We start from the raw sequence: 21223 nt of genomic DNA, 5'->3' as shown, positions 1-21223 counted from the left end.
GTTCCTCCCCTGCGGCCCTCTTAGAGTCAGTGCGCGTGCGCGGAGCGTGCGATGGGCGGTCCACCCTGTGTGCCCGCCCCTTTCCCGACGTGCCCCGCGGCCGCAGGCGCTGACGTGGCTGCCGTCAGCGCCGCCATCTTGTGGGAGCGAAACCAACGCCTGGCTGGGAGCAGCTGCTGCTGAGGTGAGGGTGAGGGACAAACCAGGGTCCGGCGACCGAAGGCTAAGGCAGGCTCGGTGTCCAGAGGCTCGCGGGGGCTCTCAGCCACGACACGGGTCCGGGCAGTGCTGCGGCCAGCCCAGAGTCGGGGCCGGACGGCCGGGCGGGGAAGATCCGCGACACCCCTCAGGCCCTGCAGTCGCCCGCAGCTACCCGGGCCTCTCTCCCGCCAGCTCGCTCCTGCTACAGCCCGGAAATCCGCCCTGGACGCCGGGTTCTCCTCCAGGAAGCCGGGGCTTTCCTTCTCCCGGTTCGCCCCTCCCGAGGCTCGGTTCCCTCGGTGCGGGGTGGAGGGGTGTGGGCTCCTGGGGGCCACGGCATCCCCTCGCTGAAGAAGGGCGAGCCTCTAGCGTCTGTGCACGGCCCTGGCCTCGCGCATGGGGAAACTGAGGCCCGGGCGGTCCCGAGATGGCGTCAAGGTCACGCAGGTAGCTAGGGCTTCCACCTCGGCCTTCCAGGTTACAGTTCCTGTTTTCCCGGAGGACAGACGCTCTCGGCCGGGAAGGGGAAAGAGGGGGACAGGCGAACAGGGACCCTGAACTGCCGAACGGTGCTTGGAAGCAGGCGAGAGTATCGGCGGACGTCAGAGAGAGTCGGGGGTGCACCCTCTTTGGTCTCCGGTGAGACTGGATTTAGGTTCTGCGCTTACGAAATCGCCCTACCCCCGTGATATTTGAATTGAGATCTACACTCCAGCCCTTGGTGGCCTCCTGAGGGTGAATTGGTTGATCCTCCATCTCCAGGGTGGTTTCCTTGATGTCCTGGGTAGATTAGAAGGGCCCCCCCTCAGCTGGTGAATCTTTAACCTGACTATGGGAGTCTTCGCCGAGCAGAGCCGGACCCAATGCACTGCTCTGATTCGCATTGGGTGGTCATGGGTGCCATACTGTTACTGAGCCATTGTACAGTACCTAAGTACTAAGTACATATCCCATTCTGTCCCAATAGATGGTATTAGGCAGGAAAGAAAGGGACAGCCTTCCAAAGCTACTGCTTTGTGTGATCCTAGAAGGCACCGTAGAGAGAGCCTCCGAGCAGGTGCCACTCCCAGTGTTGGAGTGGTCAGGTTTGTAGTTCTTGTTGCGGAGCAAGTGATCAACAGTTTTTCCTCCCAGCTGATATTTTCTGCTCTGTGTGTGGGGGAGAGGGGCTAGTGGGTTGCTGTGATGTGTAAGTCTCCGTGGCCCTCCCTGTTAACATGCAGAGCTGACTTTTCACCAACACACAAGTAGCAAAAATTGTGAGGACTTGAATAGTATTATTAAACCATCACCCCAGATTGAAGAGTTGCATGGTTTAGGTGCAGGTTAAAAATCTAGTTAGCTACAGGTGTGCTTTCTCTTGCTATAAAGGTTTTTTTTTTGATTGTTGGACAGGGGAACATCTGTCACTCAGGTATCTTGTTGAAAATGAGACTGAATTCCTGGAACACTGCAATATGCTCTTACCCATGAGACAGATAACAAAGTGGGTGTCTGTATTCAGACCAGGGGTGTAGCTCAGTGACGAAGCACTTGTTTAATATTCAGGTTTAAGCCTTAGCAACACAGTGGAGTGTGTGACACACTCAAGCATACACACACAGAATGTTTAAGACAGTTGGTGCAGATAACATCTGACTCACAGCTACTCATTGTGGAAGAAAAGACAAAAAATAACTGGGCTACATATGTAATTGGGTGTCTGAATAATACTAGTTTGATGTGTTCAGGGTTATTATGTGCTCCTCACAGTTCCGGTTTAAAAATGTGGTCAGTGGGTAATGAGGAAGAAGGGAAAAGGAAAAAAAAATAGAATACAACCATATATGAAAAAAAAATCAGTCAGGGTGTTCTGTATGTTTCTTGCACAATACTGTGTGAAGATGGTATTGGACCGTCTTCACCTAACAAGTGGCCTCTACCCTGGACCAGACAGGCTTGAAAGTACAGGAAAGGACATTTGGCTTTTATTTTTAAAGGTAAAGTTAATATAGACCACAACTGTTGAGATGACCCCAAGTCATTTAGCCATAGAGCAGACCAAACAAGAAAAACTTGTTGTTCGGGTTCATGGAATAGCATGGAGCTGTAGTTACTGAGGTGGATCGGTCCCCCCCTCCCCCAAAGATTCTTCAAGTTAAACATTGCACTGTTGGGTAGATTTAAATCTGCTCTTAGTCACAAGCTATGCTTACCAAAGCTTTTCCAAAAATTCCTCCAAGAGATATGATTTTCCACTGAGCAGATGGTCAGACCCCAGCTGGCCTCAGCTTGCCATGGCATTCATGGCCTGTCCCTGTTTACTCTCATGGACATTCTCTCCTTTGGCCTTTTGCTGTCATAAATATTAGGACAGTGAAAGGAAATAAAGTGCTTACCTGTTAGAGGTACCTGGGAGAACTGCATAATTCCTTTTTGTTATGATCTTTAATTAGATAAGAACTTGTCATTTTGTATGTGCTATATCCAAACAAGATTTGAGGGCTGTGTTCTGTGGTTCATACCTGTAATCCCACCTACATGGGAGGTAAAGATTGCAATTAGAGGCCAGTACTGGCAGAAAGTTATCTAGACACCCCCTCTCCCATCTCAGTAAGTAAAGAGGAGACATGACCATACCCATCTGTGATTCTGTGATCCTAGCCACAAAGGAGGCTGTAGGTGAATGATCTCTGGGTGAGGTCTGTCCTGAGTAAAAATTCTAAACTCTGCCAGAAAAATAACTAAAGCAAAAAAGGGCTGAAAGCATAGGACAAGGTCCTGCCTTGGATTCAAGCCCCAGTACTAAAAAAAGAAAACTTGAACCTGCCTACTAGGAGGTAAAGGATGGGTGCCTAGAAACATGGGGGGTATGGGATTGGGATTCTCAGCCAAATGCATAGAACTGTGGTTTATATCCTATCGTGATAGTTATAAATGCCTTGAGGTGACAGAAGTACATGGGTGAGGCCTATCTAGCTGTATTTCTTTGGGGAAGTAATTCAACATTCTTAGGTGGGTCAGATGGATGATTTGCTGGTAAGCTAATTGTATAGTTTAATAGATTCATCAATTTCTTTATTCTCGGGAGGATCTTAGGTGCTCACTCAGAGTTCTGTCCCCCAGCTTGCTACAAGCATAGAAGAGTTATGAGGCTGATTAGGGCTCCACTTCCACAGTGTTCCTACTGATCCTGTTTTCCCATTTTTACTTACAGTCTTCTGAAAGCCAGTAGACAGGAGAGAATGGTACTTCTTATAAGTCCTAATAACAGGAAAAATTTATGTGATGAGAAAGAGTCAGAAGAAAACATGAAAGACAGACATTTTGTTGATTGATTGATATATGGGCTTGCTATGTAACATAACATAGCCCAAAGATGCCTGAGACTATTGATTCTCCTACTTCAACCTTTGGGTTACAGGATTGCCAGTGTTTCATCTGTGTACCACCATACCCATCTAGACAGGCACATTTGTGCAAATATAGCAATTGGGAGTAAGTTTAGGTGTCAAGACATTTTTCCCATACCTCTGAGGACTAGAGGGTCACTACTGGTGTACACTACTGGTATACACTGTGGGTGAATAGGAGAGTCACTTACTATACCTGCACCTTTCAGGAAGTGATAGTGGTAAGTATATGGTTTGGAAACTTTCTAATAAGAATTTTAAGAATTGTTTAAATTCCTTAATGGAATGCTGGCATACTAGAACTTGTTTTCATAGGGCTTCTTATATGGTGACTGTATATAAAATAGTTAACTCCTTTTTTATGGATGTCAAACGTAAACTTTTGTTGATTTATTTTGTTTTTTTGTGTGCCAGTAGTGGTGGGGCTTGAACTCAGAGCCTGGACACTGTCCCCTAGCTTTTTTTGTTTAAGTCTGGTGTTCAGCCACTTGAGCTATGGCTTTTTGGGAACTAGAGTCCTAAGGACTTTTCTGTGCAGGCTGGCTTTGAACTGTGATCCTCAGATCTCAGCCTCCTAAGTACTGGGGTTACCAGCATAAGCCACCCACTCCTGAATGTCTTTTAACAAAAGTTGTATCCTATCCGTATGTTCAGATGAATATGGCCAAGAAAAGGATTTCTGAATAGTAGGAATGAAGACGCAAAGTAAGATGTGCTTTTCTTTCCAAGTATTTTCCTCTGAAGCCTCTTACAGATGAAAATGCAGTTTTTCAGTTAAACCCATCAGACTACATTTTAAATGCCATATCTTTTGATGGCTTTGGTGGTGAAATTTTCCTTGTAATATTTACAGCCTTTCTTTAGCATTTCTCTTCTGTTGGTGAGGTAACAGATTCTGAAAATTATCAGGGAGATGAACTGATTTTTTTTTTTTTTTTTTGTCAGTCATGGGGCTTTGACTCAGAGCCTGGGCGCTGTCCCTGAGCCCTTTTGCTTGAGGTTAGCTCTCTTAACACTTCGAGCTGCAGTGCAAATTCCAGTTTGTGGTGGTTAATTGGAGATAAGAGCCTCATGGATCTTCCTGCCTGGACTGGCTTTGAACCATGATCCTTAGATATCATCTAAGCTAGGATTGCACTGTGAGCCACCAGCACCCAGTTTCTGAAATGTATTCTTAGTATTGGCATATACCTTGCCCTCTCCTTGTGGGTCTTTAAACCTGTGGGGATGTTGGCATCTGCATTTCAGAGATTTATTGTTTCTATATGTATGGGTTTCCACATTGTTCCAAACTTAAGAATTTTCAGACTAAGCCATGCTCATGTAGTTTAAAATGGTGCTACATTCATTTATTGACCCCATAGGTTTTATTCTGATAGAATAATTTTAGAAATACTATATATCTGCAGGTTTATATGATTTTTTTTAATACCATGGGCCTTGTAAACATTCTTTACTATCACTTTCTCCTCTGATGGTGAGTCACTTATGAGAAGTGTAGTGGGAGAAGATGGGGTAGGGTGGGAGGTCCTACAAAATGTGATGCATAAAAGCTTCGTTGCTGGTGGAGCATCTGCCCTAGCAGGGAAGGCAGGCAGACACTTGAACCCATCCAGAAGGCAAGATAGGTATCCTGGTAGGTGACTTTTCAGTAGAGATGTGATGGAATGAGGGATCTATAGGTTTGAGGGAGAAACCTAGGGCTTCTCAGTGATCTGAAACAATTGAAGAAAGGACCCTGCAATGCTGTGTATGCTATGTGAATTTGGAGACCTGCTTGTCATCAGTGCATAAGGATGAGATGCCTGCTAGCAGGTGGACTTGGTCCCTGGAACAGCTGTGCAGTCCCTAGAAAAAGTATTTTTAAAAAAATATTTTTTTGATCAGTTGTGGGACTTGAACTCTGGGCCTTGGGTACTATCCTTGAGCTCTTCAGCTAAAGGCCAGCATTCTACCACTTGATCCCCAGTGTCACTTCTGGTTTTTTGGTGATTAATTGGAGATAAGAGTCTCATGGACTTTCTTACCCAGGCTGGCTTTGAACCTCTATCTTCAGAATCTCAGCCTCCTTAGTAGCTAGGATTACAGGTGTGAGCCACCAGCACCCAGAGATATTTTAAATTTTGTGGGAACATATTTGTATTTTCAGGAGGCTGCATTGATACATGATGGCAGCAGCAGGAATGCATTTGTGTAGCTTTCATGGAGCTTTTTGTGATACTCTTGCTTGTCTCACATACAAGGGTAAAGGGTATGTGTGTGTGTACAGTTTTAGTGGATCTCAGTTTTTCAGAAATGCAGTTACCTTATAAGAGAGGAACAAAACGTGGGGGTTTTTTGTTAGTGGTGGTTTTGTTTTTTTTTTTTCCAGAAACTAACCAAGCATTTTATTTATCTGGGGAGAAATGTCATTTCACAGTTGGCCCCAGTGGCATTGTTAATGCACCTCTCCAGTCACCCATCTTTTCAGGCTGGGTCAACACTACAAGTTTCAGTAGAAGTCACTTCCCTTTATCTCCCTGTGACATTTTTGGGACAGCTTCATGGGGTTTGTTGGCGCAAAGCATTCAACTGTTGCAATGCACAAGGGGAAGGAGTGGTGGGAAGTGTTCAGAGTTCCAGTATGAAGAACTGGGAGGAAGTTGCTTGGCATTGTGTCTTTGAGAGGGTGGGTAGAAAAATTGGAGAGAGAGATGTCTGGAAAACAGGGGGAAGGTATTAACAGATGCACTATTTTAAAGGAATGCTTTCCTGACACAGGTTGCTAGGGATCTGGACATAGTCAGAGGAACACAAAGTTCAGTGAGAACAAGTGCTCTCTGGAACTGGAAATGGAGGTGATCATTGTCCCTCTGATTGTCTACCTGATGAGATGACCCCTGAGCTGAGGGACCCTATTGATAATACACTTTTCTCTTTCTTCCTGAAGAACAAGTCTTTAAAAAAGGGCTGAGTTTTTCTTTCCTTCTTTTCAAAATAATTGTGTTGTAGAGGTTGTCTTAATCACTTATGTAAACTCAGAGGAAAGCCTTGCTTATGAGTGATTTGAGGAAAAGTCATAGGGAGTTTTTTTTTTATGAAAGCTCCACCAGCCAGTAGCTGTTCTAGTTCCCTATTTCTTCTAGGGTGTGAAAATGGCCACTGGACATTGCGTCCCTTAACTCTATACTTGTGTGGGGAAGAAAGCTTACTGTGTTTTGAGGGAAGCACATAGTTAGGTAAGTTGGCAAAGTTAAATTAGTGTGATTTTCCTTATGAGAAATTTGTCCTGTTTACTTAGGACTGCTCCTACTGAGACCAAGGCTAGTGGTGGTGAGTATGAACTGGCAGTAGGTTGATAGCCTGGCTGTGTGCTTGCCCATCTTCTACGATAAGCACCAGGCAGAGACCTTGCAGCTTGTTATTGAGTGTTCTGTGGATCTCAGAGTAGCAGATGAGTATATGGTCTCAGTTGTCCTCCCTCAGTTCTATTCCATGATGTTAAGTTATACCTGTTCGTGGAGAGTGAGTCCGTACGTGGATGAACACTATCATTGTGCCTGAAAAAGGATGAGGAGTGAAGAGTATGACCAGCCTAGAACCTGAGGCCTTGTAAATCAAGGTTCTCGTCACAGATAAGCAGGGCAGGGTCCTTTACTAAGAGTACCAGAATGACCCAGTGCTGATGATCCTGTGGCCATGTGGAGTGATCTGAGGTATGAGGATTGCTGACCACACTAGTGACAAGGTCCATAGTGTAGGGCTGAGCTGGGCTGGGCCTGGACCACTGTCCCCTGACTTCCAGGTAGTTTCTCACTTGCATCCTTGTGATTGTTACTGTGGTATTCCCCAATTTCACTTTGTTTCAGGGTTGCTGCACGTTTGTGTTTCTTTGTGTGTGGTGCTGGAAATAAGCCAATGACCTCCCATGTGGCTAGTATCTCATTGTTTGTCCTTTTTTCCTCCATTGGTGGGACTTTCAGCCTCAGTTACATTTGGAGGTCAAAGTTGTGGTAATATTATTAGGGTATAGGTTCTGTTGTTGCACAGATGCAGGACCTAGGCTCTGTTCACTAAAGGTATGAAATTCAGAGAAGGTAAGAAAATGTGGGCTTTATTCTGAAAGGCCCTTGTCCCCAATAGCAAATTCAAGTTTGGACATATCCAGATTCTGTTACTGAGAGAACAGTATGACACTGAACAACAACCAGCATCTGCCACAAGGGTTTATGCAGAGATACTAAGATGTTCCTGCTACATGTTCTAGAACAAGTCACCACAAGTCCCAGAGTTGTGTTTTTCATGAATTCCTTCTTATAGCTCCAATTAGAAGTCATATAATTCACAGAACTGCCCACATAGAGATCATGGGCTGTTTGAAGTATTCCTTGGACAGTTATGTTAAATAGTTAAAAACCAAGTGCTGGTGGCTCATACCTGCAATCCTAGTTAGTCAGGAGAATGAGGTCTAAGGATTGCAGTTCGAAGCCAGCCCAGGCAGGAAAGTCTGTGAGACTTTTATTTCCAATTAATCACCAGAAAACCAGAAGTGGAGCTCTGGCTAAAAGTGGTAGAGTGCCAGCCTTGAGCAAAAAGCTCAGGGTCAGCGCTCACGCCCTGAGTTAAAGTCCTATCACTGCCGCCTCCCCCCCCCCCAGTAAAAAATATTGTAACATGAATAAAATAGTAATGAAAATATGAATAAAGGAAAATACAAAAATGCAATTATTTGGACAAGACTCTTTACAAGAGTCACTATAAACCAAAAATTCAGCTTGAGTGAAATTCATTTCTGTCAGCACACAAACTTATTTTAAGGAGTTCACTTTAAAATGTAGGTTTGCAGGAGTGAATTTGAATTTTACTTATCATCTCACTGGCAAACTAGATCTGGTAGGTAATGCCACCCCTTAAACACAACAGCTGTGAGGAGGCAGCCTGCAGAGCAGATGTGTGACAGCTGCACTGGGCATGAAACTTGGGGAGGGCCTTTTATGGCTTCAGATTTTTGCAGACTGCCTTTGGTGCCTCATGAGTCCCTGTAGACACCTTGAAAATAATTCTAGAGTGCTCTTGTGGGTTCTTTGTCATGTCATGTTCCTTCCCTCCTTGATTGGATGCACAGAAAGTCGTGGGCTAGTCCTAGGAACAGGATGGTTGAGTCATGGTTTTGTCACAATTCTGCAGACTTTTTAGGTGTGCCTGTCAGATCCCATTATCAGCACATTCTGTTTTCCTCTTTAACTTCTGTGAAATGGTGGTAAAGCATAATGGAAATAGTTGCAGGAAAATGTCAAACCTAGAAGTGTCAAATGTTTGGCTGAAGTGCATACAATAAAGCCGAGATTTTATGAGTAACCAAGCTCCAGCCTATGTTGCACACATGTACACAGAGATTATTCCGTGTGAAAGTAGAAGAGCTCTTTAAATTACAGATCTTTTATTTTGGAAAGGAATAATAAGGCTTTTACATAACAGATAATCTATGCCTATTGTGTCAGTTTGTCACTGTTTGGAAACAGTTGCTTTTTGCCACTAATCTTTTTTTCTTTTTTGGGGGGTGGGGGGAACGGGATAGGGACATGGGACTTGAACTCCGGGCCTGGGCGCTGTCTCTGAGCTCTTCAGCTCAAGCTACTGCCCTACCCTTAAGTCACAGCCCCACTTCGCATTTTCTAGTGATTAATTAGAGATGAGAGTCTCTGGCTTCATAGTGCCTGGGCTGGCTTTGAACCACAATCCTCAGATCTCAACCTCCTGAGTAGTAGCTAGGATTACAGGTGCGAGCCACCACACACCCGGTCCTGACCTGAACTTCTTTTACTCAAGTCTAGTGCTCTACCATTTGAGCCACAGTGCCACTTCAGCTAGGAGTTTATTGGAATAAGTGTCTCACCAACTTTTCTGCTGAGTCTGGCTTTGAACCGTGATTCTCAGATCTCAGCTAGGATTACAGGTCTGAGCTACCGGCACCAGGCTTGTTAATCTTAACCCTGCCCCTCTCCCCCACACACTTGGGTTCATGCCCGTGCCGAGGCTGGCTTTGAACTGTGATCCTCAAATTTCAGCCTCCTGAAGAGGCTAGGATTATAGGCTGAGCCACTGGCAGCCGGCACTGTTATTTACTGTGCGCGCGCGTGTGTGCATGGGTGCACACTATCTTGAGGCTTGAACTCAAGGCCTGGGCACTGTCACTGAACTTTTTTGCTCAAGGCTAGTGGTCTACCACTTGAGTTATAGCACCACCACTTCTGGCTTTTTAGTGGTTAATTGAAGATAAAAGTATCATGGACATTCTTGCCCAAGCTGCCTGCAATGAGATCTTCAGTTCTCATCTGTCTGAGTTAACCAGGATTACAGGCCTCTGCACCTACTTAATCCTTTTACTTCGATTCCTGAGTAGCTGAGATTATGTATGAGCATTTACCATGCCTGTCTCGTTTTTTGTTTGTTTTGTACTAGTATTTGGACTTGAATTCAGGTCCTCTCACTCTCCATTGGGTTTTTCACTCAAAGCTGGTACTCTGCCACTTGACCTATACCTCCAACTAACCAGCAAAAGGCTAGAAATGGAGGTATAGGTCAAGTGGTAGAGCACCACTGGATTTGTCTGCTTAGAGCTCAGTTTCCTAGTAGCTAGGGTCACAGCCATCAGCTATCAGTATCTAGTTTGGCAAATTGTTGCTGTACATAAGTTCTCTCATTTTCCTCAAGTTAGGCATGAAAGCTGAAATTACAAGCTATTGATTTACACTGTACTGAATTTGTTCATAATTAAAAAATCCAAAAAGGAAGAAACTCCTTAATGTCACCAATTTCTCATTCTAGTAGGATGTGTGTGAACCCTGTTCAGGTCATCAACTCAATGGAAAACCTGTGTTACTAGTGAAATTCTGTCATACTAGCACTAACATTTTGAGGGGATTGTACTTAGCCTAGTTCTCTGCACAATCTGATTTGTCTGTGGCTATCTGGCTTGTGCTTAGGTATGTTATCACTAAGGCTTGTATTGAAGAGCAGTAGATGATGCAGGCTGTTTGTCAGTCTCTTCTTCAGCAGCTAAACACAGTCAGGTTCCATTCACTCATCCATGTGAGAGAGCTATGAATGTAGCTAAGGAGACGTAATTCAGTTGCCTCATGGAGACTGGTATCCCTGGGAAAGTGATATTCTTCACAGAGCCCTGTATTAGAAGTATAATAGCTAGGTTAGAGGCCACCCATGGTGCTTGTCCTCTGCTTCTCACCAAGAGAACAATCTTCCTGAAGGAACTTTCTTGGGAAAGTTCCTTTCACCTTGGGAGGTAAAATCTAAGCCTGGCAAGTCTCTCCTACTTTTGCTTTTTCTGGATGTTTGTCATCCTTCCTGAGGTGGCCTCTCTAGTAGTTGGGGCTGTAGACCACACAAACAGAAGACTTTTAGGGAAGAAGTCTGTTCTCACTGCTTCCTAGTAGAGAACCTGAAGAGCAGGTTTAACTTGCATGCAGGATTATGATGGAGGAAAGGTAAACCACATCTGGGCTGGGCATCCACTGTTGTACCCACTGGACTTTTCTACTGCTGTGGAGTTTTTTTTGGATTTGGGTTGGTTATAGAAACAGTGGATGGTGCTTGGGTCCCACTGGAATATTGATAAGTGCCAAGGCCGGAAGTGCTGACCATTGTCTGCTTTGGACAGCTTGGTGGACCTAGGTGCTTATGGGTTATGTCTTAAACCTGAGACTTGAGGTTCATCCCATCCTGGTTCTCTCAATAAATTATGTGGCCATTTTCCCTCTTGAAGACTCTAGGCTGTGATCACTGTGCTTCTCACAGCCTTTCTGTCTTGTGGGCCCAGCATATTTGGCTATAATATCCTTGCCATACCACATCAAACTCTAGTGGACCTTTATAGGCAGTGATATAGTCATGCAGCTACTTGCAGGCAGAAACTCAGTTATTGTCCTGCTATTGTGTTGATATGATGAGTTAGAGATGCCCTTTCCACTCAGTGATGCATGTTTGGGTTCATGTTTTTACAGCATTTTATAGTGAAAGAAGCCATCCAAGAGCTCCTTTATCTCAGTATCCCCAACCCCCCAGCCCTCACTGTCACTGGTTGGTTATGGGGCTTGAACTCTGGGCCTGGGCGCTGTCCCTGAACTCTTCAGCTTAAGGCTAGTACTCTGCCACTTTGAGCTTCAGTGCTACTTCCAGTTTTCTGGTAGTTAATTGGAGATGAATCTCATGCCCCCGCTGGCTTTGAACTGCAATCCTCGGGTTTCAACCTCCTGAGAGGCTAGGATTTCAGGCGTGAGCCACCAGCTCCTGGAACCAGTAGATATTTCTCCTTTTTCCATTGACATCTACTTGTGACTTGTTGATTTAGACACTGAGGATGGCCTTTATTGCCTCAGCTTTCTGTGTCCAGCAGTGACTAACTGTTGAGACTATGTGGACATCGATGGTTGCTGAGCAAGATTACTTCCCTATTTGTTCAGTTTGGTTGGTTTGGAGTAAATTTTGAAAGACTGTGTGTGTATGTGCGGGCACATGCCTGTTTGTTTCATGCTTGAGTTTTTACTCATACATACCTCTTCGTTTCTCTTCTGATTCCCATCATCACTAGATCCTATGATGAAAACAGGAAAGATGCTCCTGAGTTCTTCATGCAGCAGTCCTTCTAGTGGCTGCCTGCCCCCTCTGTATTATCTTTGGCTCTTCATTTTGCCTGGTGCCAGGAACCTCATTGGAACTATGTACAAGAGATAAAGTAGAAGGCCATATGATGCTGAAATAATTCTTACCTGTAGCTGCTAGGACTAAAGATTAAGGGCTATCGTCTCAAAATTTTAAGAGCATTCCTGAGGGCCAACTATCAGTAGTGCCACAGAATGCCTTGGCGGCTATGTACTCCTGTCTGGAACATGAAAGAACCTTGTCCTTGTAGTATCCTTCCTTTTCTATCCTTTCCCCATTTCCTTGTAACTTACTATATAGCCTAAGCTTTATTCAAACTCTGGATTCTCCTGCCTTAACCTCCCAGGTGCTAGGAGTAGATTGTTTTTCTTTTGTATCTGTGTTTGTCCTGTTCTGCTTTCAGAGAGCTTCCTTTTGAACTTCTGTGATGTGAACAGTTTGTCTCCTTTTTCGCCATTGTTTCAATATCTTATATTGTGGACATTATATCTTTTAATCTGTTGTCCTGGTGCTTGCATGTGGGTTTGGGGCTTTCGTTTTCTCTTAAAAGAATACTATATGCTCCCTGTCTTGCTTGTTTTCCTTCAAATCCCCCTCCCCTTTTTTTTGGCTTGTTATATTTGGGGATTTTGAAGGGAAATGGGGCTAGACTAGGCTTTTGGAGATTGTTCTGAAAGGTCTCTGTTATGTGGATCCTTCTGTTTGTCTCCTGGTACCTCTTATTCCACAAAAGGCTGAAAGCACATTCACAGTGGGATTCCATCCATGGTTTAGATATGCAAACTTTCTGTCTGGTTGGATATAAGTCACCATTTTTCTGGGAGCCTCAAGAAAAATATGCCCTCTGGTTCTGAAATTGATGTTTGGTATTTTCCCTAATAAATAGGGATTTAAAGGTGGAGTGTGTGGATCTAAAAGGTCTCCTCCTTTTCTCTTTTCCAAAGGTGGATGGTGAATTCAGAAGTATGCTGGGAAATAATTTTAATTACTGTATTCTGCAAAAACTTAATCCTCTGTACCTGGGAACTTGGCTGTCTCCTGAAAAAGGGCCACGATAACAAAGGCTACTTCTACTTGAGACATGAGACATAGTATAATTTTTTTTTAATGTGATACTGTGAAATGAAAAAAAAAACAAAACAAAACAGTGTCCAAAGGGCATTGGGAGTGGTATGAAAGGATTCCGCTGATCACATCTGGGAAAATGGTGACATAAACTGGCAAGGCAGCTAAGCCTAGCCCACTGAGGAAGACAGGAGTGTACAAATCCTATGAGTACCAAGAAATGAAGATCTGATTTCTCTGCCTTGTATATTTGACTACAATTGGAAGGGGCCAATTAAAAAGCTACTCAATAACATTCTCCTTGTTGTAATGCAGTCCTAAGATGTTAGAGGAGGGATAATGAGGAGTGGGACCTTTGACAGAATGCCTCTTGCCATACAGGGTCACTGGAGGAGGGTGGCAGTGTGGAGGTACAGGCGGATGTCTGGATGCATGACTCCTAATATTCTTGGTTGGCATATAGGACATAGTCAGAAAGTATCCCCATTTAGTGTATGAGAAGTTGGACTTGAGTACAATAATGTTAAGTATGTTTAATAAGGCTTTATCTCATTAATAGTGCTCCATGAGGAGTTTTTGGGAGTGGGCCCATGGTCTGGTTCTTCTAGACTGTGAAGACAACAGATTCTTTGTAGAGGACAGAATACAAAGTCAGATATCCAACCTACTGGGCTCTAGTTTTGGACTTGCTGTCTCGTTTGGGTGTGTGATCTTCTGTTATGGCAGTGCAGAAGATACACATAACTTTTTGAAGGCAGGCCTCCCTTTTATTTTTACTATTAGGTGCTAGCAGTCTGATTTCCTTTCAGCCATCATTTTAGAAGGTGATAAAAGTCCCTGTTTGGACTGATGGAAAGTGCCCATCATATGGTGATACCAGGCCTAGTCTTTCCAGAGGCCCTTTCATCCTCAGACCAGGCTCTGATGAATTGGTGACACCTGACTTGATTGATGCACTGTAGCATTTGTAGTCTGCTAGTTGACTGAAGTGGGTCAGTGTATGAGCCCATGCAGCAGAAGTATGCCTTGTGTGTGCATTGTTAAAAGAAGTGTGTAGGAGCTTATTGTTGTACCTCATGGGGTCCTGGCTGTTTTGGATTATGGCCTCCTGTTAACTTGGCAGTGAGATCTGTCCCAGTTGCCTATGGCCTGATACCACAGTGCTTCTTGGGCTTGCCCAAGTGCTATTGTCAGTATATGATAGAAACATTGTGGTCTGAGTCTGCAGTATGACATGCTGCCCAGTCCCAGACACTGGGGAAGTTCTAGGAGCCTCCCTCCCCCACACTACCCTCTACCTGCTCTCTAGGTGTGATTTCTTATTGCCAGCTGGTACACTGAAGAGAAGTTGGGTAATTTCTCTGGGACCTGTGAGAAACTGTTTCATATGGGAAAGGTTTCACATACCCCCAGAAAGCAAAATTTTCAGACAGTAAATGAGCCAGCACTCGGTGTGGCTCTGGTTACACTCTCCAGCTTGGTAGCTACAGGGCAAATGAATTTAGGAGACTGAGTGCTGTGGCCACCTTTCTGGGTGGACATGTAGCCATAGGGGTCCTAGGCTCTTTCAGTTTCTTGGGAACTGCAATTGCTGTTTTTTGGTGTTTTTTGTTTTTTGTTTTCCCCAGTCCTGGGGCTTGAACTCAGCCTGGGCATTATCCTTGGGCTTTCACAAAGTTCTATACCACTTGAGCCACAGCACCACTTGCAGCCTTTTCTGTGTATGTGGTCCCAAGGAATCGAACCCAGGGCTTTCTACATGCTAAGCAAGCACTCTACCACTAGGCCACACTCCTGGCAGGAACAACAATTGTGTAACATATTCCTTTGTGGGATTTCGGGAGAAGGGACAGAAGAGTCTAAGATGGATAGGCTCTAACTTGCTACATGGTTCACGTACACTAGCAGCACAAAACATACTTGGGATACCTTGCTTCTCCAGGTTTTTGGCCAGTGTCGCTTCCACCTGTTCACAAGCATGGGGAATATCTTTGCAAACCTCTTCAAGGGCCTTTTTGGCAAAAAAGAAATGCGCATTCTCATGGTGGGCCTGGATGCAGCTGGGAAGACGACAATTCTGTACAAACTAAAGCTGGGTGAAATCGTGACCACCATTCCCACCATAGGTGAGAAGCTAAGCTGAGACTGCAGCAGGGGTGGGGGCTGGGAAGGGGTTTCCAGGTGCAGAGGATCCTCAGTTGCAACCCTGCCCCCAGGTTTCAATGTGGAGACCGTTGAATACAAGAACATCAGCTTCACTGTGTGGGACGTGGGTGGCCAGGACAAGATCCGGCCACTGTGGCGCCACTACTTCCAGAACACCCAAGGTAAGGGAAAAGCCCTCATTCTAGATTCTAGTTATCAGCCTCCTTCAGAGGTCTAGCCTCTTGGTCAAGTCCCATGGCCTTGCTGACTCCAGGACAAGGCCATACTACAATATCATGGGCAGGTAAAGGCAGCTGTGATTCTTGGAATTGGGTCCATGGCCTGTGGGTTGGTTGGGTGGTGAGTGTTGAACATGTGCCGTCATGTGGCTGGCTACCTTGTAGGCTTGATCTTCGTGGTGGACAGCAATGACAGGGAGCGTGTCAACGAGGCCCGTGAAGAGCTTATGCGGATGCTGGCTGAGGATGAGCTCCGGGATGCTGTCCTCTTGGTGTTTGCTAACAAACAGGTAGGTGCCAGCAGGATTCTCCCTAAGGGCACCCATGTCAGGGAGGGGGAGGATAGCCTGCTGATGGCTCTTGTTGCTGATGCATCCTTCCCCTCAGGACCTCCCCAATGCCATGAATGCTGCCGAAATCACAGACAAGCTGGGGCTGCACTCTCTACGCCACAGGAACTGGTACATTCAGGCCACCTGTGCCACCAGCGGGGACGGGCTCTATGAAGGACTGGACTGGCTGTCCAATCAGCTCCGGAACCAGAAGTGAACCAGAACTCCCCCTCCCCCTCACTTCCTCCTCTCCGCCCTCCGCTTTCCTCTCATGTGGCAAACGTGCGACTCTGTGGTCCTGAGTGCCAGAAGCTGTCTCCATGGGTTGGTCACAGTGTGCATCACACCGTGCTGTACATGTGCAGACGCAGCCTGCAGCCAGGTTTTTATTTAATGTAAATAGTTTCTGTTTCCACTGAGGCAGTTTCTGGTACTCCTATGCAATATTACTCAGCTTTTTTATTGTAAAAAGAGAATCAATTTACTGTCAGTACTGAGAAGAGATTTGGACATGTGGGCACCTGGTCTCCAGGAGCCAGTGGGCTGTGTAGATCAGTATCGGAATCCATTTGGTGGTTGGTTTTTAACCTGAACTCAGTGCATTTTTTAAAATAGTTAAAAATATAAGCAGAACACTTGAACACATAGAAGGGAGACTATGCCTAATATAGGTTTTTGCAGTAACCACCTGAATGATAGTCCATCAGATCAGCTAGCTGTTCCCCTGTGGGAACAGGAGAGACGGTGATGAACAAACCACCATCCGCTGCATGGTCACAGTAGAGCCCCCGTGACTCACCTGTCTTTGGATTACCTGCATTCCATAGCGTTGTGCTTGTACTCGTGCTCACATGGTCACCTAGGGGCTGGCAGGGGGCTTTGCAGGGCCTCAGGGCATGGCCTCATCCTTGATGGGCCTGTGGCCTAGCAGCAGCCCATGTTCCCAGTTCTTGCGCCTACTCCAAGTGCTGGCGGGAGGCCTGGGTCTAACCAGCAGGAGTCTGCAAGCTGGGAGGGTTGGTCCACTCCATACCCACAGTCCCAGAGCACCCCCATCTCCATGTGTGAAGTAGCTTCCTCCCTCAGCCTGCAAGGGTCCGATTTGCCATCGAAAAAGACGACCTCTACTTTTTTTTCTTTTGTATTTTGATAAACACTGAAGAAGCTGGAGCTGTTAAATTTATCTTGAAAACCTCAGAACTGGTTTATTTGGTGTCGTGGAACCTCTTACTGCTTTCAATACACAATTAGTAATCAACTGTTTTGTATACTTGTTTTCAGTTTTCATTTCAACAAGCACTGTAATTATAGCTATTAGAATAAAGTCTCAACTATTTCATGGGCTCGTCAGTGGTTCACTGTCACTGTCACAAGGCTGCCTGTTGGAAAGAGGCCAATAGGGCCTTTTCATACTAGAGAGTAGGAGGCTGGCCTCCAAGCCCTGGACTAGTCCCTAGATAAGTGCTCTGAATGTTTGAGGGGAAAAAAACAGCACATTTCACTTCCACTGGATGAATGGTCCATTTCATCTTGTATGCGTAAATGGCAAGGGTGCTATACAGGCTTTGGCTCCCTTTTTCTTGGCAGCATCACTGATCACCACCACAGGAAGCTTTATGCCAACTATGTGCATATGAATACCGAGCAACTGGCATGGCAGCACATGGGTCTCCATGTTGGAATAGCCACCAGCAGGTCAAAGTCTGATTGTTCCCCTCACCACGCCCTTCTACCCAGGTATACTGACATTCATCCTCCCCAGGACAGTGTCTAAAATAGTGGCAGTCTCCACTCAAAGGCAGCCAATCAGAGTATAGGTCAGTGTGCAGGCCATAGTATAGGACACTTAGGATCTGCCTGTGCCACAGCATTCAGTTTTGAGTCAGCACCAAAAGAATCCAACAAAACACCATTAGAAATACAGCCTGTTTTCTATTCTTTATGCCCAGGCTGATGAATATATTACACTTCATGTCAACTACCCACTCTATTGTTCAGGCAGGAGCTGGTTGGGATTCTACAAAGGTTAGGTGAAGTGTGTGTGGGTGGCAGGGACAACCTGAGGCCCTAGGTGCTTCAAGTCATGGGTGACCTTTCAGGTTCAACCCAGACTACCTGGTCTTTTATTTTTAAGATGGGCACTGGATGTAGTTAGGGATCATTACAAGACATCAGAAAGATTGTTGTTCCAAACTAGTCTTAGGCAAGAATGTTCACAAGATTTTATCTCAACCAAAAGATGTAGGGAAGTGCCTGTTATCCTAGCTACTGCAGGAAACTACTGATTCTACCTCAGAAATAACCAGAACAAAAAAGGCTACAAGAATGGCTCAACTCAGCCGGGTGTGGTGGCTTACACCTGTAATCCTAGCTACTGAAGAGGCTAAGATCTGAGGATCAAGGTTCAAAGCTAGCCCGGGCACAAAAGGACCTGAGACTCTTTATCTCTACCCTCTAGAAAATGGGAAGTGAGGCTTGGCTCAAGGGTATCCTTGAGCTCAAGAGAGCGCCCAGGCCTGAGTTCAAGCCCCATACCCCCCCCCCCCCATAAAAAAGAATGGCTCAACTCAAGCTAGAGTACCTCTTTAAAAAGCATGAAGCCAACTTCATACCTTAGTATTACACCTTCGACACCCCCATCCAGGTTACCCTGTAAATATGAGACTATATTCATAGGTCCCAGGTCATTTAACCCTGCCACTCATATTCTTTTAAAATACATTTATTTAAGTACAAAGTGAATGAATGTGAAAAGTAACCACACTTGGTCTTGGCTCTTGAGCCTGGACTTGTGCAGAGCAGCCAGCAGTTTAGTTTCTGCAGGACCCCTCTAGGCAGATGAATCTTTACTTAGCACCACCACCCTCTTGGACTCTGCAGACACTCAGATCCAAAGGAGCCTGGAGAAGTTTTCCCCTAGCAGCCAAACTCCCAAGACCTAGGCACAGCTGAGGGTCGCTCTAGGAAGTAGCCTGCAGGAGGGTTCCCAGGGTGGGAACCACATAGCAGCCACAAGGCCCAATCTTCATGGTGTCCAGTAGTGAGCAAGGTTCCAGGCTCGGGATAGCTTGGGCTGTGGTAGGTATCAGTCCACCCAATCAATTATCAGAATCTTCATTCTGCCGACTGTAGGATGGGCTCTTTCCACAGTCCCCGCTATGTCCCCACTTTCTTCTCTTACAGCATGGGGAAGAGGAGTCAGAATCATGACGCCTGCGTCTAGACCTTGTGAGACAAGGATAGTGAGAAAATTAGGACTCAGAGTGACATTTTACCCTGCCTAGCCATACTCTAGTCCCAGGCCCTCAGAGTTGCTTAAGAACTCTCCCTGTTCAGGCCTTTCATTCAGAGCTCCCCAAAGTAAAGCTGAGCAGGGCCTGTGCCTACCAAGCAGGAGAGGGAGATGATGAGGTAACCTCAGCCTCCTTCCTGTGTTCTTTGTCCTTCTTCTTCTTATGTTTCTTATGTTTCTTCTTCTTTTTCTTCTTTTCCTTCTTGCTTTTCTTGTGACTCTCAGCACTACAAGAGAAAATAAAGAGCCTCAGCTTCCCTCCAGTGAGGACAGCAGGGCATGTCCACAGCCTCATGTACATACAGTTGATAGCCAAGACTACATGTGGCTTCTGACTCAATGTTTGCATCAGTAAATAGGCCTCACATTAGCTCACTAGATTACTTTTCAAGTACTGGTCAGTATGTGTGGCCTGCAGCAGCTGGTAGATGATATAAATATGGGACACTGCCAGCCTAGGCTTCTGGCGGTCTCAACTTCTCAATCTCCCAGTTGATCACCAAGGCTGGCTGCTGTTGACCTCATGCTGCTACTCACAAGCTTACTCAGGTCCACTCACCCAGGTTCGTCCTTGTCTTCTATGCGCGGCTTCCTTTTGGCAGCTGCTGGAGAAGTACCCTGGCTGCTGCTGTCCACACGGTGGTGCTGCAAAAGAAGGGACACTGTGGAGAGGGGTTCCGGGGAATCTCACCCTCGGTACCACCACAACCCAATTCAAGGGACCCTAGTATGGCTGGGAGCAGGGAGGGTTACCGTGAACACCGACAGCCCCAGCTTGGCGGCTTCCTTATCCTCCCGGGACAGCGCTACACGGCCCGCGGAGCCACTGCAGAGACAAGGCGGTGAGAACGGCTCTGGACAACTAGCCAGTCCCGCTATCCCTCCCCAGTCTGCCGCACCTCGTGCTGCCCAGCCCCAGTAGCCGATCTACGCCTTTCTCTTCCGCATCGCCTCCCTCTCGCTTGCAAATCTCCACGAAATCCTGCGAGTGTAGAAAAAAGCACAAGATGTTTGCACGGCAGGCACAGACGGACCCCACTAACCCCGCGGACCCCGTCCTCGACTTACCTCTTTGCTCAGGCCGGTGGGCTGCTTCCTCACGTTCTTGTAGCCTCTGCCAAAGCAAAGTGGCAAGCGTCAGCCGCACCTGGCGGGTCCCCGCCCCAAGAGCCAGGCAGCCCCGCCTCCAGCCCCCGCTCCAGGTCTTCGTCGCCCCGCCCCGCGGCCCGCGGACACTCACAGCGCTGCAAGCAGAGCCTCCCGTTCGGCCTCCCGCACGGCTGCCAGTTCCTCCTCACGGCTCGGTCCCGCAGACGATATGCGGCCCTTGGCGTACCAGGTGAGGTCACGGCCCTTTTGCCAGCGGCCCACAGGGGCCATCAGTGAGTTACCCAGGTAGTTTTCCCTCTGCTTGTCAGTCTTCACATCTTCCCAGTTAAATTGGTCCTGCCCGCCGCGCACACCGCCGCGGCTGGAACCGAACATGGCGCCAAGTACGACGCCGGGCCACCAACGCTGGCAGGCACAGAACACTGGGCCCGACTTTTCTGCCCTCAATGGGCGTCGTGACGTCACAGCCGCGCCGCGCCTGCGCACGGCGCCACCAGCGTTCCCTATGCGTCTGCGCAGTGTATCACCCGGCCTGCCACGCCGAGCATTTCCTTCTTCTTCACGTCCGTTCCACCCTCCTTCCGGCCAGAGCGAAGTTCCACCCCAACCTGATTGCCTGCTTCAACTCCAGCCCCACCCGCCAGCGAGTCCAAGGCTTTACTTCCGCGTTGGCTCACCACAGCCCCAACCGAGTTCCCGTCCCCTGAGGGACTAGTGTGGCCTGGATGGGGCTTCGGGTATAACTGGAAGTTCATTCCTGTTAATCGGGCACAGTTACTCATGCCTTTA

The 21223-nt window shown here is 46.6% G+C and overlaps 2 protein-coding genes across 2 annotated transcripts; one reads left to right on the top strand and one right to left on the bottom strand.

Annotated features, from left to right (window-relative positions):
- The first annotated feature begins 89 nt into the window (after nt 1-89).
- On the top strand, nt 90-17371 carry Arf1 (ARF GTPase 1). The gene is made up of 5 exons (XM_090340152.1): nt 90-184; nt 15259-15442; nt 15533-15643; nt 15866-15990; nt 16088-17371. The coding sequence occupies exons 2-5, from the start codon at nt 15295-15297 to the stop codon at nt 16247-16249; spliced, it is 546 nt and encodes a 181-aa protein (XP_090196278.1). The 5' UTR covers nt 90-184; nt 15259-15294; the 3' UTR covers nt 16250-17371.
- A 1365-nt stretch (nt 17372-18736) lies between these two features.
- C10H1orf35 (chromosome 10 C1orf35 homolog) lies at nt 18737-20809 on the bottom strand. Its single transcript, XM_090340150.1, has 7 exons — nt 20565-20809; nt 20393-20438; nt 20224-20306; nt 20078-20150; nt 19884-19969; nt 19420-19551; nt 18737-19257 (listed from the first exon to the last, which is right to left on the bottom strand). Exons 1-7 carry the CDS (start codon nt 20807-20809, stop codon nt 19131-19133), a joined length of 792 nt encoding a protein of 263 aa, XP_090196276.1. The 3' UTR covers nt 18737-19130.
- Nucleotides 20810-21223: the final 414 nt, after the last annotated feature.

This window comes from Megascapheus bottae, chromosome 10 (assembly GCF_031878675.1).
Source record: "Megascapheus bottae isolate mThoBot1 chromosome 10, mThoBot2.hap1, whole genome shotgun sequence".
NCBI classification, from domain to species: Eukaryota; Metazoa; Chordata; class Mammalia; order Rodentia; family Geomyidae; genus Megascapheus; species Megascapheus bottae.
The sequence above is the reverse complement of the archived record's forward strand: the minus strand, read 5'-3'. Positions and strand labels throughout refer to the sequence as shown.

Excerpts from the sequence above, each read along its gene's own strand:
- Arf1 (XM_090340152.1), top strand. The coding sequence starts at position 15,295 with ATGGGGAATATCTTTGCAAACCTCTTCAAGGGCCTTTTTGGCAAAAAA. Across the intron at positions 15,443-15,532 it reads GACCACCATTCCCACCATAG|GTTTCAATGTGGAGACCGTT; the intron begins GTGAGAAGCTAA and ends CCCTGCCCCCAG. Across the intron at positions 15,644-15,865 it reads CTACTTCCAGAACACCCAAG|GCTTGATCTTCGTGGTGGAC; the intron begins GTAAGGGAAAAG and ends GCTACCTTGTAG.
- C10H1orf35 (XM_090340150.1), bottom strand. The coding sequence starts at position 20,809 with ATGTTCGGTTCCAGCCGCGGCGGTGTGCGCGGCGGGCAGGACCAATTT. Across the intron at positions 20,439-20,564 it reads GAGGCTCTGCTTGCAGCGCT|AGGCTACAAGAACGTGAGGA; the intron begins GTGAGTGTCCGC and ends TTGCTTTGGCAG. Across the intron at positions 19,970-20,077 it reads TGGGGCTGTCGGTGTTCACG|CACCACCGTGTGGACAGCAG; the intron begins GTAACCCTCCCT and ends CTTCTTTTGCAG.